Source organism: Theobroma cacao, chromosome 9, assembly GCF_000208745.1.
Source record: "Theobroma cacao cultivar B97-61/B2 chromosome 9, Criollo_cocoa_genome_V2, whole genome shotgun sequence".
In the NCBI taxonomy this organism is placed as follows: Eukaryota; Viridiplantae; Streptophyta; class Magnoliopsida; order Malvales; family Malvaceae; genus Theobroma; species Theobroma cacao.
Genome location: NC_030858.1, coordinates 6,761,918 through 6,776,456, shown reverse-complemented (window position 1 = coordinate 6,776,456; position 14,539 = coordinate 6,761,918). Strand labels below are relative to the sequence as shown.

Genomic DNA, 14,539 nt, shown 5'->3' with positions numbered 1-14,539 from the left:
TCAAGATGGGGCCATTCTTTTCTCTTCTTTATTCAACACATTGAGCTGTCTTAATGATGTGCTGATTTAACCATGGTTTCAGCTTTCAACAAGTCAATGTTATGCTTTTAGAAATAGTACCCTCTCTATGCTTTGTGATTGAGCTTTTGGGTCTAGTTGTTTTCTCACACATGGGAGAGAAAACCCATAAAACGACAAGGAGGATTTACTTAATGGCCAGACTCAAAATAAGATATATTATAACATTTTTTTCCTCCCTCTTCCTGGCTACAGCTTGTGCTTACCACTTCACCATCTACTTTTTTATGCTCAAACAAACTTTACCACATTCCTTTTATGCAAAAAACCTATTTTAGTCACTCATTCCACAATTTAATCAAGCTTTTAGGCTTAATCTTTCGGGCAGAAAAAAGAAATCAGATATACACTACATCAATAGTTGATACATAAAAGCAACACATTCTTGCAAATAGAGCATTCATTTGGAAAAGTACCATTACCCTTTTAGGTTTAATCTTTCTACATAAGGAATTAGGATTCTTCATCTCATTCTTTCTGCCCCTTGTTCAAATGTTTGAATGCATCATCATTTTGCCTTTTGAAAATTCTCTGAAAGCAGAGGATACAAGATGCATAATGCATCAGAAGGATAGATAGAGCACAACGCAGTCTTATCTAAACCAAAAAAATAATACATTGAACTACATATTACTAATCGAGCTAAAAAAAAAAATTTGTATTAATGGTATAGCATCTAATCTGGACTGGGAATATTTTCCTTCCCCTTTTAGTTTCCTATGCCTTGTTGGCTGACCCATCAGCAGTGTTCCGTTATTAATTTAACAGAGGAGCATTCATCTGTCCAGTTACTAGAAGAGTGTTGTTTCTTGAACTAACGGTCTCAACTGCATTGCTTTGTATGAAAATCTTCTGCTGATAACAGACCACTGACGAGACGTTTGAGTCTCTCAGCACCAGTACCTGGCCTAAGCTCTGTAGTATTTGTTCTGACATGCAGGAGAGTTCCGTTAGAATTTCCTTCATTATTTAACCATCCACCAGGCACAAATCCATCAGCATTGCAGCCCAAAAGCTCAGAATCAATCTTGTCAAGAACTGGTTCATTCTTGCCAAATTTCCTCGCAAAGGGAGCATTGCTGTCAACCATCTTTTGGTAGTCATTAACAGTAAGGAAATGTGGATGTTGTTTTGGAGGGTTGTCCCACGATATGAAGTGGAGGTCATGATTTACAGTGGTGTTCTGAAATTCTTTGGCGTTGCAGATAACAGTATGGAAGTACCCTTCAGGGGAAGAAAGAAAGTTTGCATAGTACATAAGGACTATCCTTGGGAGGTTGTCCCACCCCCATAAACAATACTCTATGAAAGGACGAGAGAGCATCATCCAAGCAGAACCTAGTGAATTTGAGCAGAATCTACAATCAGATACATGTATAAGCAAGTATATCTAAGATTATGCTTCCAAGGTTCACAAAATATATCAAATAATCTAGAAAAGTGGCATGGGGGGATGAAAGCAGAAGAAGAAGAAAGAGACAGTTGAGGGCTGAGGGGATAGATGCAGGCCTCTTTTCTTCATTTAAAGGCGATCCACTACTGGAAATCAATGTGACACCTATGCTAAACATATGAAGTGAAAAGCAAGTTTCATTGTAGCTGAAAGGCAGGGAGATGCCTACAAAAAAATGAAATGCCCAATTGTGGGACTTCACAAAATCTCTTCTATTTGGCTGAAACTTAGACTACATGTTCATCTATGTGCTCAAGCAACTTCCCTAGTAATTTTTGTAAATTATGCCAAAAGGATTATAGGAAGAATGATTTTTATTGAGTTGGAGGATGCTACCATAGGTGTTACCCTAATATATCATGATATTCAACTACATAAGCAAAGGGCTAGCCAAAAAAGAGGTAGGGCAAGTTAAATGCTGCCTATACAACAAGAGGGTGATCTACAAACAATAATTAATAAAAAATGGTGTGTTTGAGAATAAAAATTTTCAAGAGGGTGTAAAAATAACATATCAACAACAATAGAGTTTATAGATGCACTAGAATGTCTTCATTTAATAACCTATAAAATTCAAAAAGCAGAACATTCCAAATAATAAAGTAAGTTGTCCCTAAACCTATCTAATTCTTCTATTTAAACAAAATTACGTAGTCAAAGCATCATAGCAGCACATAAACACAGGGTGAGTGGGTGATATGCCTTCAGCCACAATCAGGTTCTACAAGAAATAGTATGATGGCTTTCCTCTTTCTTTGTCTCCCATTTAATATTGGGAGATGGACCTTCACAATTTGCCTCAAATTTTTTACATGAAAAAGATCAGATATTCTGCAAATATTCTTTTCAAGGAAATATATACAAAGAAAGCAGTCTCCCAGTGATTGGTAATAATTATTTTTATAGACTACACAGCACACAGAGAAGTAGAGAAATGCAAATTCTCACCTGTAAACAGCCTATATGCAGTTGGTACACTCCTTTTCTCTGAAACCCAGAATACATCTGATTTTTGCCGGCTATAAAGCCCTGGATCAATTATAACAGGCTTGGCTCTCTGATACCTGGCATTGGGCAAAATGACATTCCTTAAGCAGATTTACACACGAACGTTGAAGACTTATAATTCATTACTACCTTAAAATTGATCTCTTAAATCCCAGAAGGATAAACGACAGTTGAAACAGATACTAACAAAAGCATAAGGGATGAGCCACCTACTCCTTCCATCCAATGTCACTGGTATGCTCGATAAAATTAAGATCTCTTGGGATATCAGATAATGTGTGAAGCAGATCTGTCGCACAAAAAAAGAAAATACTATACAAATTAAAGGCATGGGAAACTAATGCAGAAACACTTTTGTACTGGTAAACAGAAATAACTAGAAACAAGAACAATATTACAGGCATAATTGAGCATGATTGGGTGGTTGTTAATCACTAACAATAAATAATAGTTAGTTAAAGATTTAGCAAAAATGAAATAGCCCTATAAATGGTCATTTCTAATTAGACAGTCGGAAATCTAATTCTTAGCAGCTGATGCAGAAATGCATATAAAGACATTAGATATTATTAAAAATTAACAGCAATTCAACTATAAATATCAAGGAGGTCAAACAATACGACCCCAGATTTTAAATTTAAAACTAGAACCAACAAACCTTATTTCAATAGAGGAAAAAAAAAAGAACTAACCAATCAAACCCAGATAACTCTAGAATTAGAAACTTTTCAAAACATTTCCCTCATTTCTCAGCTCAAAACGACAAATAACACCAACCAACGAATTGCTAAAAAAAAAAAAAGCTTCGAATCTAAAACCCAGAGATGATCCATCTTTAACATACCATCTTGAGTAACCAAAGGGTAGTCAGAAGCACTCAAGTTGATGAACCAATCCCAGTCCCCACCTTCCTTAAACAAAACGGCAGCAGCATGAAGGGTATTGGTAACCATGGTAGGCCCTCTATAAGTCACCAGATTGGCTTTAGTAACCATCCTTACATTCCCAACTTTCTTAAAAAGCGGCTCAGTTTTCACAAACTTAGCTACCTCCAACCTCTCCTCAGCAGAAGCCTCTAAATCCAAATGCACGGCATATTGGTTCCTGGGATGGTATAAAGCTTTCAACGTTCTCTTCAAGCTCTCCCCATCGCCGGCTGAGCCAGATATGAGATAAGCCAGTTTGGGAACTGGGTTTGGAGATGTAGGCACCAAGTGGAGCTTGGATTCCACGAACTGTGGAAGTTGGGTTTTGGTGGTGCGCGTACGGGTGTAGTAAAAAAGGGAGGAAGTGGAAGAAGTGGAGGTTATGGAGATGATGATGAGTAGGGTTGAAAGGAGAAGAGAAAATGTTAAGAGAAGGAACCAACTTTTTTTCTTGTGTTGCTGCGGCTTGTTTGCAGAGCCAGAATCCATCAGTTCCTTTCTTTTTTTCTTTCCTTGCAGAAACACCGTAATCAAAGTCCTGTGAATTTAATGATTTTATTTCTTTGGTTTTGCGGCCCGTGGGTGAGTGAGTGGGTGAGTTGAGTGACTATAAGTTTGCTGAGTGTGACCCTTCTGCAATGGAGACAGACACAGACATGAAAATGAAACTGAAAATGAAAGTCGTTTTCTTTTTGCCCTTTTATGAGGGAAAGGAAAGGCATGGGAAAGCCACGGAGAGAGAGAGTCCGCCGAGGCCTGAATCTGATTCGTTGTGGGAAATGCACGCGCTGATTAGTGAGAGTAACTTTTTTTTTACTTGGGTGGTTTTTTGCTGTTAGGTGGGGCCTTTAGGTGTTACATGATCATTACATTTCTTTTTCGTACGACGAGGAGTGGATTTGGGTTGTTTTGATCCTTCATTATTCTTTTCGTATATATAATAATGTTTGATTTGATTTTTTTATTAACTTTTTTTAAAATTTTGATTTAAATTATTCTAAATATTATATCAAATATATTTTAAAGCTACTTTATTTAAAAATTTTAATAAATAATTATTTGAAAATAAAATAAAGTTTAAATTAGATAAAATTTAACTAATAAAAATAAACCAAGACATTATAAAAAACCCAAAGCAAGGGAAGAAAACTCTTGTACGTCCAAATTGCTTCAACTGTATTCTTAATTCAAAATTTAAAGGAAAAATGTAGTGAGACAAATAGGAATGCATTGGGCACAGCTCCAGCAACCGACTGGCTAGGCGCCGTGGCAGAGAAAGCGCGTAAGAGATAAGAGGCTGTGAGGAGACAAAGTGGGGAGGTGTGCAATTGGCCCTGGCAGAGTGATAAAACTCATAATAAAGGTGAAGTTGCGGTGGCACAGTATTTGAATGCAATATTTCCTTTTTCCTCCGCTTCAATTTAATGAGACGGTAACGAGAGAGAGAGAGAGAGAAAGTTGGAAGCCATTAAGCAAAGCTGGATTTTCCACTTCCGTGTGGGTGTGGCTTTCTTGTAAAGTCGACTGCACCTTCCCTGTGCTGCTGCCCATCTTTACCTTTTCTTCCCGTCTTCCACTGCAATTTGCTCTTGATAACAAATATTAGAAATATAGAGCATTTATCTAGTTTCCTCACCCTTTTCCCCAAATGGGAAATGTGGATATGCCACCCTTTTGATGGTGGCCCCATCCTTAACAAAGCCAAACCAAGTACCCCCATATCTTGTTTGTAGTAATAACTTTATTTAGTCTGCGTTTCAAGTTTGAGTGCATCCTTACATGATTATTAAGTCATTAATTAATGTCCCTGTTAACTAGACTAGTCTAACATTCAACGTAACAATAGTTGCATGCGTTTCTTACTTCAAAGAATTTGAGTTGAAATGCTTTCTTTGTTTTTTTTTTGCAAGATTAAAAGAAAATTTTATTTTATTTTTGTATTTTGAGTTTAAAACTATATTATGTGTATGGGATTTATATATTAAACTTTTGAGACAAAAAAAAAAACAAAGGAATTAAACAAATGGAGAAGCTAAATAGTTTCTCATTCCCTAATATTAGATCTTAAGACTGTCTACTGTCACATGATAATAAAAGGAAATTGCAATTATCAATTAATTAAAAAATAGGATAAGACGTGTGATTATACCCTCTTCTATGAAAGGCGGAGTGAATGCATAGAAATCTTGGGTGAAAGCAACTTAAAGTCCAAAAAAGAAAGTGTCAAGGACAATTAATGCTAATAAAGTTTAAGCTGAATTCAAAAAAGCCTAAATTCAAAACTTAGTACAAAAGAGGAACCTCCTCTAATTAAACATACATTAGTTTTGTTATTCTATGTTTGTTAATTCGTAAATTGCCAATCGTAAACAAAAATGGAAGGGGCAGAATTTGAGCAATGAGCTTAGATCCATAATCTTAAATAATTTGTTGGAGTTGTTGAATGACACTGAGGCAGCCCCACAACGGGTTCTTAGACTTGCATGTTCCAGCCCATGGGAGGCCCTCCACAATTTAGTTTCGTATTGGGCTTCAGACCTACACCCATTTCTCGGCAGTACTTCAACTAGAGTTTTCATTTGTCAGGCTCAAAGGGTCCACCTATTGACTATTGAGTGCACCTGAATTTTCTTTGGTTGTTTAACTGCCTTAGAGTAATCAAAGGATTAAAAATCGGATAAAATAGTATTACAATTCTTTTTTTTGTTTCCCCTTCCTGTTTCTTTTCCTTTTTGGTGCTTACCCACACCTGTCCTGTTACAGGCTTTTGCAGTCCAAAACTGAGGGTTTAAGATTCCACATTTGAGCCTAATTTTCATTTACGTGGCATTGCTTAAGGCTTAGCATGTTTCTTTACCCCAACAATTGCGGGGTTCAGACGCCAGATTCTAACGCTACAGACCCAGGAAGGAACATTTGTCAATCTTGTGTAAAATAATAGTCTTAGTTCAAGATGTAGACTTTTTTTTTTGACCCATTTGACGAGTGAAGTTTATTGTGGCCGACGGATGGAGTCTTTAATTTTGGGAAAATAGGAGACCCTCGATGTTAAGATTCCAGTTTTGCTTGCCAAATATCCTTCAAACACGCAATGACTGTCAACTTCAGCAATGACCGTCCACATGACTACGGATTGGCTGTTTTTTTTTTTGTCTCAATTCCCTTGTTTTCTTGCTTCAATTCTTTACCTAAAGAGCACGCCGCGGCATCCAAAAGTTCTCAATTCTTACCTCTTCGTATCTTTTGCTAGCCGGCTAGAGCCTAGAGGAACAACGAATCAACAATGGAACCTTAACCCTTACTATCACCCGGGTTGACATTAGTTGCCATCGTTCTTGGCATTGTTTCGTTTCAAGATATCATTCTTATCATTGTTAATTAATGCATGGAAACTGAACTCTTTGCCATTTTTATTTTGATTATTTTCAATTCAGTTCGAAATGAATCGTTGGTTTCCTTAATTTTGGGATGAAAAAGGTAGATTTAGTTGGTTTCCTCCATGAAATTTTTAACGATGATAGGATGTTGATAGACATTTAAGCACTCTTCATTGTACAATACTAGTCTTTTTGCCTGATATTAAGCCGCTTGTTCTGACTGTTACAGTTGAATGATTATGCCTTAATAGCCTTTTATGGCAGCATATTGATTTTTCAATACTGTATACTATACTATTATGTTGACTTTTATAACTTGAAAATAAAACTATATAAATAAAAACAATAAGATTGAAATTATCGTTTTTTAACCTTTCATTTACTCTATAATTAATTAAAGAACATCAAATTATCTGCATGAAGTAATTTTGTATACAAAATGCAGAGCGAATACCAAGATGATTACCCAAAGACTAAAATTCTTGCCCAAACAAACAAAAGAAGTCAATAACCAGTTGCGTTTGTGTTAATTAATGATGGACGACAACCTACCTTGGCGAAAGCGAAATCCAAACTCAAATTTCCCAAATTAACACATTCAAGCCCCCGAATCCCACTCAACTCCACCATCCCCCATATTTTAACTCCTGACCCAAACTCCTAACACCACCAAAATCACAACCCTCCCACACCCAAAATAGTTCTCCTCCCTTGGCCCTCTCTTTCCGGGGCCTCAGCCCAGCAACAACAACCATGGGAGCCTCCAGCACCGCCACCGCGACCACCCCATCCAGCACCCTTTCCCCCTCCATCCTCAAAAGAATCCTCCTCTCCTACACCTACGTAGCCATATGGATCTTCCTTTCCTTCACCGTAATAGTCTACAACAAATACATCCTCGACCGAAAAATGTACAATTGGCCTTACCCAATCTCCCTAACTCTCATCCACATGGGCTTCTGTTCCTCCATAGCTATCCTCCTCGTCCGCATCTTCCAAGTCGTGGACCTCCCTTCCTCCATGTCACCCCGTCTCTACCTATCCTCTGTAGTCCCCATAGGTGCCCTTTACTCCCTTTCTCTTTGGCTCTCTAACTCCGCCTACATCTATCTCTCCGTTTCCTTCATCCAAATGCTTAAGGCCCTCATGCCGGTTGCTGTTTACTCCATCGGAGTTCTCTTTCGAAAAGATTCATTTAAATCTTCCACCATGGCTAACATGCTCACTATTTCCTTCGGGGTCGCCGTTGCTGCTTATGGTGAAGCCAAATTCGATACTTGGGGTGTTTTTTTACAGCTTGGAGCCGTTGCTTTTGAAGCTACAAGACTGGTTTTAATCCAAATACTCCTCACTTCAAAAGGAATCAATCTTAACCCAATTACTTCCCTTTATTACGTTGCTCCTTGTTGTTTCCTTTTCTTGCTTATTCCCTGGGTTACAGTTGAACTTCCTTCACTCAAAGAAAACTCAAGTTTCCATTTTGATTACTTCATCTTCGGGACCAACTCTTTTTGCGCGTTCGCTTTGAACCTGGCGGTGTTTTTGTTAGTTGGGAAGACATCAGCGTTGACAATGAACGTGGCTGGCGTGGTCAAAGACTGGTTGCTGATAGCCTTTTCCTGGTCGGTGATTAAAGATACGGTGACTCCAGTTAATTTGTTTGGTTACGGGCTTGCATTTTTGGGGGTTGCATATTATAATCATTCCAAGTTGCAAGGGCTTAGAGAGAGGGAAGCACAGAGGAGAGCTGAGGAGGCTGATGATGAGGAAAGTGGCAGACTGTTGGGTCAGAGAGAAGGGGATGGGACTACGAGAAGAAATGAATCACAGGGTTAATTTTGATTTCCTACACTTGATTTTAAGAAAATTCTGTTTTTTCTTTGAACTTCTAGATAATGAAAGTTAAACTGGTGAGAGATCATAGAGGTGTTTAGTTTCTTTTCTGTGCTTGCTCTGTTTATGTTTATTATTCTTGGCTGCGCACTCATGTTATTGGGGCCATTTTGTTGGATGATTTATCTTGTCAATGGTGCCAATTCATGTTGTAGGCTCGTAGCTGTGGGCATTTATACTGATCATGATTTAGACAAAAAAGTTTGCTATATATTAACATTGCCAATTACTTATGCTTTGTGGAGGCAGAGACGATGTATTTTTATTTGTTGGATTATAGTCTTCTATTCGGTGCACAACATGAATAAGGTGGTTGCATTTCTCTGAGTGATCAAATGTTCAACTCAGTTACACACATTCACTTTCAAATTCGTGGTCTTGTATTTTGTGAATGATATTGGCTTTTGTTGATTGCAATTTGCATTGATCTGAATCTGGATTGAATGTTAAATTCATGGGTTGGACCTTAGAAAGAAGGTCGGGCAGATTTTATGATAGCAAGTTGGAACATTAAGAGGAGAAAGCGGCTGCCAATGTCACTTGAATTTGAAGAATGAATGAGCAAAACTTCATTAATCACCAGAAACATTTATACAGTGAGACATACTCTTACTAGACATAAACAGCTTAAATTCTAATCCTTGCCAATTCCATCGTCATGCAAAAAAGAATCTCATTATAAAACCTTTTCATGATCAAACCCAATGGGATAAAACTCATAAAAAGGAAAAAGAGTGCCCTTTCGTACATGCCTATTACATTAATTAAGGAACCTTGTAACCCTTCCATCACAGCCAAGTATTGTTTTAGTATTTTATATGTACCATTTTGTAAGTATTTGATTTAATAATTGATGTATTATGTTTTTACTTAAAGTGTTAAATTCGAATCAATTTTTTTATACCACCCAAGTGTTAAATTCAATAATAGAAGGTTGGGATACGTGGTCCAAGGAGTTTACATTGCTCATAAGTCGCTCAGAACCTGCTAAAAGAGCAAGAAGCAAAGTAGAAGCCTTAACAAGTTAACATACGCATGTATAAAGCACGGATATTTGTTGGTCATTTCCTCATGGTGCTCAATGAATAGCTGACAATTAGTCCAATAAAATGTGATTTTCATTCTATGTACATGTTCATCTATTTCACCTGGTTTAGCACTTTTGGTTGCCATTAGTCAAACGACATCACTCCAAAGAAGAGTTTATTTAGCTCTTCATTTCAAGTAATAACCTTGTGCTCTTGTGAGGGTGCATTAGTTGCAGACAGACTACTTAAAAATCTTGTTTAAGAGGGTCTACTTTTTTGAGTTCTTGGACAAATTTTCAAAATGTAAGCAACATTATCTGATTCTCCCATGCCTTATTAATTAGTTAGGCTAATCCAGAACATTTCTTTTGTTGAAGAAAAAAAATTAATCAATCTTATGGAGCAAACACCAACAGTAAACCAGTATAAGGTTGCAGTTGTCTCATAGATTTTAGAACCATTCCATCAATCTTGAATAATAGACAGTCCCTTGTTATGCAACTAGTACACATTTTTTGGAAGGTACAAGGGGGTGAACAGTTGGAATATAAACCCTCTAGGGTAGAATAAAAAAGAAAGAGCAAGAAATTCCTATGCACTTTCTTCTTTAGGAGGAACATCAACATTGACTTTATCATTTGTCCTTAGAGCAACTTCTCCAGGATTTGGCTTATACCTTTTGGCACAAACAAGAAATAATCCCAAGTTGATGAGGCTTAGAACAGCTAGAAGCCCATAAAAGTAGTCCAGTCTGCCATCATTAATCCTATGAGCCAGCCAATCATGCCCACCATTTGTTCCAGTAACATTCCTCACGATTTCAACTAATATACTGCTTCCAAACAAACCAAGCGCGATGGTTGTCAGGAAAAGGCCAGTACCTATTGCTTTCATCCCTCTCGGTGACTCTGTTATAAAGAAATCAAGCTGGCCGGCATAGATGAACGCATCTCCTATCCCAACCAAGATGAATTGTGGTAGCAACAAGAATCCGCTCACTGGTAGGGTTAAGGTGGTGGTTCCCTTGGTTTTAGCAACTGACAATCGTTTCATTTCTGCAAATGCTGCAGCCGCCATAGCTATAATGGAGAAGAAGAGGCCAAACCCTATTTTTTGCAAATTGGTCAAACCTGAAAGAGGTTTTTTGAATTGACTTAGGTGATTAACAGAACAACCAAAAACAGGATGATGATAAGAGTATAGTTTTTTTTTTTTCTAAACATTTCACAATTAGTTGAGTACCTTGAGGTTTTCTTGTTTTCCTGAAGAGTGGCATGATCAGGCGGTCATAGATTGCAAGAGTGAGCATTATGGATCCAATCATGAAAACATTGAAAGAGGCTGGAGGGATTTCAAAATTTCCTATGGATCTCTCCATTGTTAAAGCTTGCTGGACTGAGAAGCTGGCCATCTGTGCATATACCGTCCAAAACATGATCGTTGTTGCCCAAATTGGCAGTAATCCAGTCAACATCTTAACTTCCTCTACCCTTGTTACTGAGCAAAGACTCCATGGATTTGGAGTTGGTGATTCACTTATTCCAGCGTCCTTGCTGGTAATGACTGCTGCCTTGTCCAAGCACCTGCCATACAAATTTTGCAATATATCTAGACTCCATTAGTTTAGGGGAAACACAAGATCCATTCAGATTAAGCTTTACAAGACCATGATGTAGACTCCAAACTTTTGAATTACAGGAAAGTGCAGCCAGGTTTTTCTCTTTTCAAATAAAAAACATGTCACCTTTTTTGTAATTGAAGTTCAAATAAAAAATATTAAAACATTGTCTTAACTTTCCAGAGAAAAGAATTTCAAACAAATTGCCAACGAAATCTTCATTGTTGACGACGTACCTTAGCTTATTTGTGTGTGACAGTCTCAGTTCCTGTGCAGGGTCCTCATATAAATGGCTAATATTAGATGGAAAGTCAACATTCCTTTTCCTTATAGCAGCCACAAGAACTTGAAGAATTTGAACCACAGGGCTTCCCGGACTTTCCTTGTACCTATACTTTTTAGTTCCTGATAGAAATATAAAAGCAGCAAGTAGCATAGTAACCGAGCAAATACCATATCCCCAGCTTCGACCTACTTTGTCTTGTATATAAACAAGGACAGTGACCGCTAGCAGGGTACCTATGTTGATAATCAAGTAAAAGATGTCGAAGAAACTTGCCATTTGCTGCTTTTCCTTCTTATCATTTTTGTCAAATTGGTCAGTTCCAAATCCTGAAACGCTTGACTTAATCCCGCCAAGTCCTAGTCCATATAAATATAGAGCACAAGAGAAGACACCCATTTGCAGGCTGTTGGCCTCTACACATTCATTGGATTGAGCAGGGCTGCAAGGAGGGGGGCGCAGCTGTGGCAATCCTGTTGAGATTGCTAACAAGCAAGTGCCCTAGTTCATCAACAGATGGCCAGGATTGTAAATGTGATAATCAAGTGAACCATTAAAGCAACTCTGGAAAAGAAAAGAAAGATGCTTTATGTGCTTACCATTGCATTGATCACAGCAAAAATGGCAATCGTCCAATATCGGGTTAAGAAAGTATCAGCAAGAATCCCTCCCAACAAGCACAGCATATATGATGTACCCCCGAAATTTGTACTGACATTTGAAGAAGTTGCACTAGGCAGATGCATTGTGCCCACTAAATATGTCACCAAATTCACCACAATTGCCATTGTTGAAAGTCTCTCGCATATCTCAACTCCTAAGAAGAGTAATAATAGCAATAATAATAATCTATTCGTGTGTAGAAAATAAATCTACACTTCTCCTGAGACCCAGATCACTGGACAAAGATCTGAAGTCATTGGACTACCAGAAAATGAAAGATTTCAATGTCAAAAGATAAAAAAAAAAAAAAAAAAACCATGCTGGCATTCCAAATGGAAGCTGAAACGTTAAATTAACAGCATATCCCTAAAAACAACTGCTGCATATACAAATCTGGAGAGGAAATTCGATGAATTTGTTTAAATGACTTGTATAACGTATCAACAATGCTATAAGACAGATATACGAAACGATTTTTGTTTCTGATATATTTTTTTTCTATACCATTTTTCAGGTATGTAAATTCGATTAGAATTGTAAAAACTATTAAATTAATGAAAAATGCACAACTACATATTTAAAACAATTGGAAGTCAATTCCCATAAACTCTAAAGTACTAAGATTATAGACTATGCAGAGGAAAAAGAAATTCACCCAGGATTAGAGCCGCAGCCACCCAACCACCAGACGTGTTCCTATCAGCAGAATTTCCCTTGTAGTCAACAGCATCCGACACAAGTTGCGTTTGATTTTCCTCCATGACAGGCTTAACCAAGGAGTGAAAAGAGTAACAAAAAACTTATAGGAGGACTAATCTAAGAAAAAAACGAGCACTGACTATATAGTTGTTTATATTATTCCAGGATCAGTTCAGACATGTAATGGATGTGACCAAATACATTGGGTTTTAAGAAAGGTAAATAAATTAAATTCCTTAAAATTGTTAAGGTTAAAATGCACCAGAAAGGAAACTGGCAAAGTTAGAGGCCCCAATTGGCTCCTTGCAATTTATGTACTACTATATATCTGGAGCTTATCTGTCAGGATAATGATTTTTTCCTTTTTCAAGCTAGGTGGATTTGAAATTTTTTACTTTCTTCGTCCATTTGAAGAAAGAACTCAACTACCAAAGGAAAAAATTCAATGCCACGATCTCCTTGGACCATACTAGTTCAAATTTAACTCAACGCCCAGCCCAAAACCAAAATACATGATTCTATATATTACAGCTTCGATACAAAAACTTTCTTGGAAGATGATCGCCTGGTTTCTAGAACAGGAAGGGTCACTCTTCAGTCCTCACACAGATCTCATTTACCAAATTAGGGACCTAGTAAGGGATTTTTTTGTCCTCTAAAACTTGCATCAACTGTAAACAAAGAAAAGCAACTGTCGGTGTACTTTTAAAATAAAAAAAATTATCTTAATTCAAAAGTTATAACACATAATATAATTATTAGATTGTAGATGAATTTTTCATGTAAATAATTATATTTTTTAATAAAGTGACATTCTGAAAAAATATTTCTAAATTCAAAAATTATGAAACAACAAGAAAAACACCAACTCAAAAAGCTTAGATACGAAAAGTTATTTTTTTATATTGTAACTCAAAGCTTATGTCTAATAAAATAAATAGTTATCTTTCATAAAGTGATTATTAAAATAATATATTTATTTAAAAATTATGTTTTATAAAATACAAAAATATTTTAAGACAAAAAGGTACTTTAATGAAAAAATTGTGTCTTTTAAAAAAAATTGTTACAAGTTTATATAAATGATTTGTTACCAACCGTTTTGAGACAAAAAAAAAAAACAAATAAGATAAAAGCAGAACAATTAAGAGTAAGAAAACTATTATGTTTTGAAAATTAACATAAATACTTGAATTTTTATCAAATACCAAAAAAGTCCAAATTCCTTATAATCAGTAATGGAATCAGGATTTTATATTTAAGAAGACGGAAACAAAAAAAAAGTCAATATTTGTAAAAGTGAAACTATAAATTTTTAAAAAAAAGTATAAACAAAATTATAATTTTTTTTTTAAGATATAGAAATTTATAAGATTTTAAAACTTTGGGAGGCGGTCTCCTATTAAACCCTTCCTCCACCTCTACTTATAATCTAATTGCTACAAAAAATAGCTTTAAAGCTGAACAATTTTGCAAACTTTCGAATATATCTAACGATCTACTTTTGTAAAGT

At 36.5% G+C, this 14,539-nt stretch overlaps 3 protein-coding genes across 3 annotated transcripts; 1 reads left to right on the top strand and 2 right to left on the bottom strand.

The window, feature by feature from the left end:
• On the bottom strand, positions 461 to 4,143 carry LOC18588751 (beta-glucuronosyltransferase GlcAT14B). The gene is made up of 4 exons (XM_007013367.2): positions 3,384 to 4,143; positions 2,753 to 2,828; positions 2,480 to 2,595; positions 461 to 1,416 (listed from the first exon to the last, which is right to left on the bottom strand). Exons 1-4 carry the CDS (start codon positions 3,952 to 3,954, stop codon positions 902 to 904), a joined length of 1,278 nt encoding a protein of 425 aa, XP_007013429.2. The 5' UTR covers positions 3,955 to 4,143; the 3' UTR covers positions 461 to 901.
• LOC18588750 (probable sugar phosphate/phosphate translocator At4g32390) lies at positions 7,427 to 8,968 on the top strand. Its single transcript, XM_007013366.2, has one exon. It carries the CDS (start codon positions 7,596 to 7,598, stop codon positions 8,676 to 8,678), a length of 1,083 nt encoding a protein of 360 aa, XP_007013428.1. The 5' UTR covers positions 7,427 to 7,595; the 3' UTR covers positions 8,679 to 8,968.
• Positions 10,180 to 13,197, bottom strand: LOC18588749 (protein NRT1/ PTR FAMILY 6.2). The gene is made up of 5 exons (XM_007013365.2): positions 12,983 to 13,197; positions 12,264 to 12,481; positions 11,618 to 12,165; positions 11,006 to 11,346; positions 10,180 to 10,893 (listed from the first exon to the last, which is right to left on the bottom strand). The coding sequence occupies exons 1-5, from the start codon at positions 13,086 to 13,088 to the stop codon at positions 10,355 to 10,357; spliced, it is 1,752 nt and encodes a 583-aa protein (XP_007013427.2). The 5' UTR covers positions 13,089 to 13,197; the 3' UTR covers positions 10,180 to 10,354.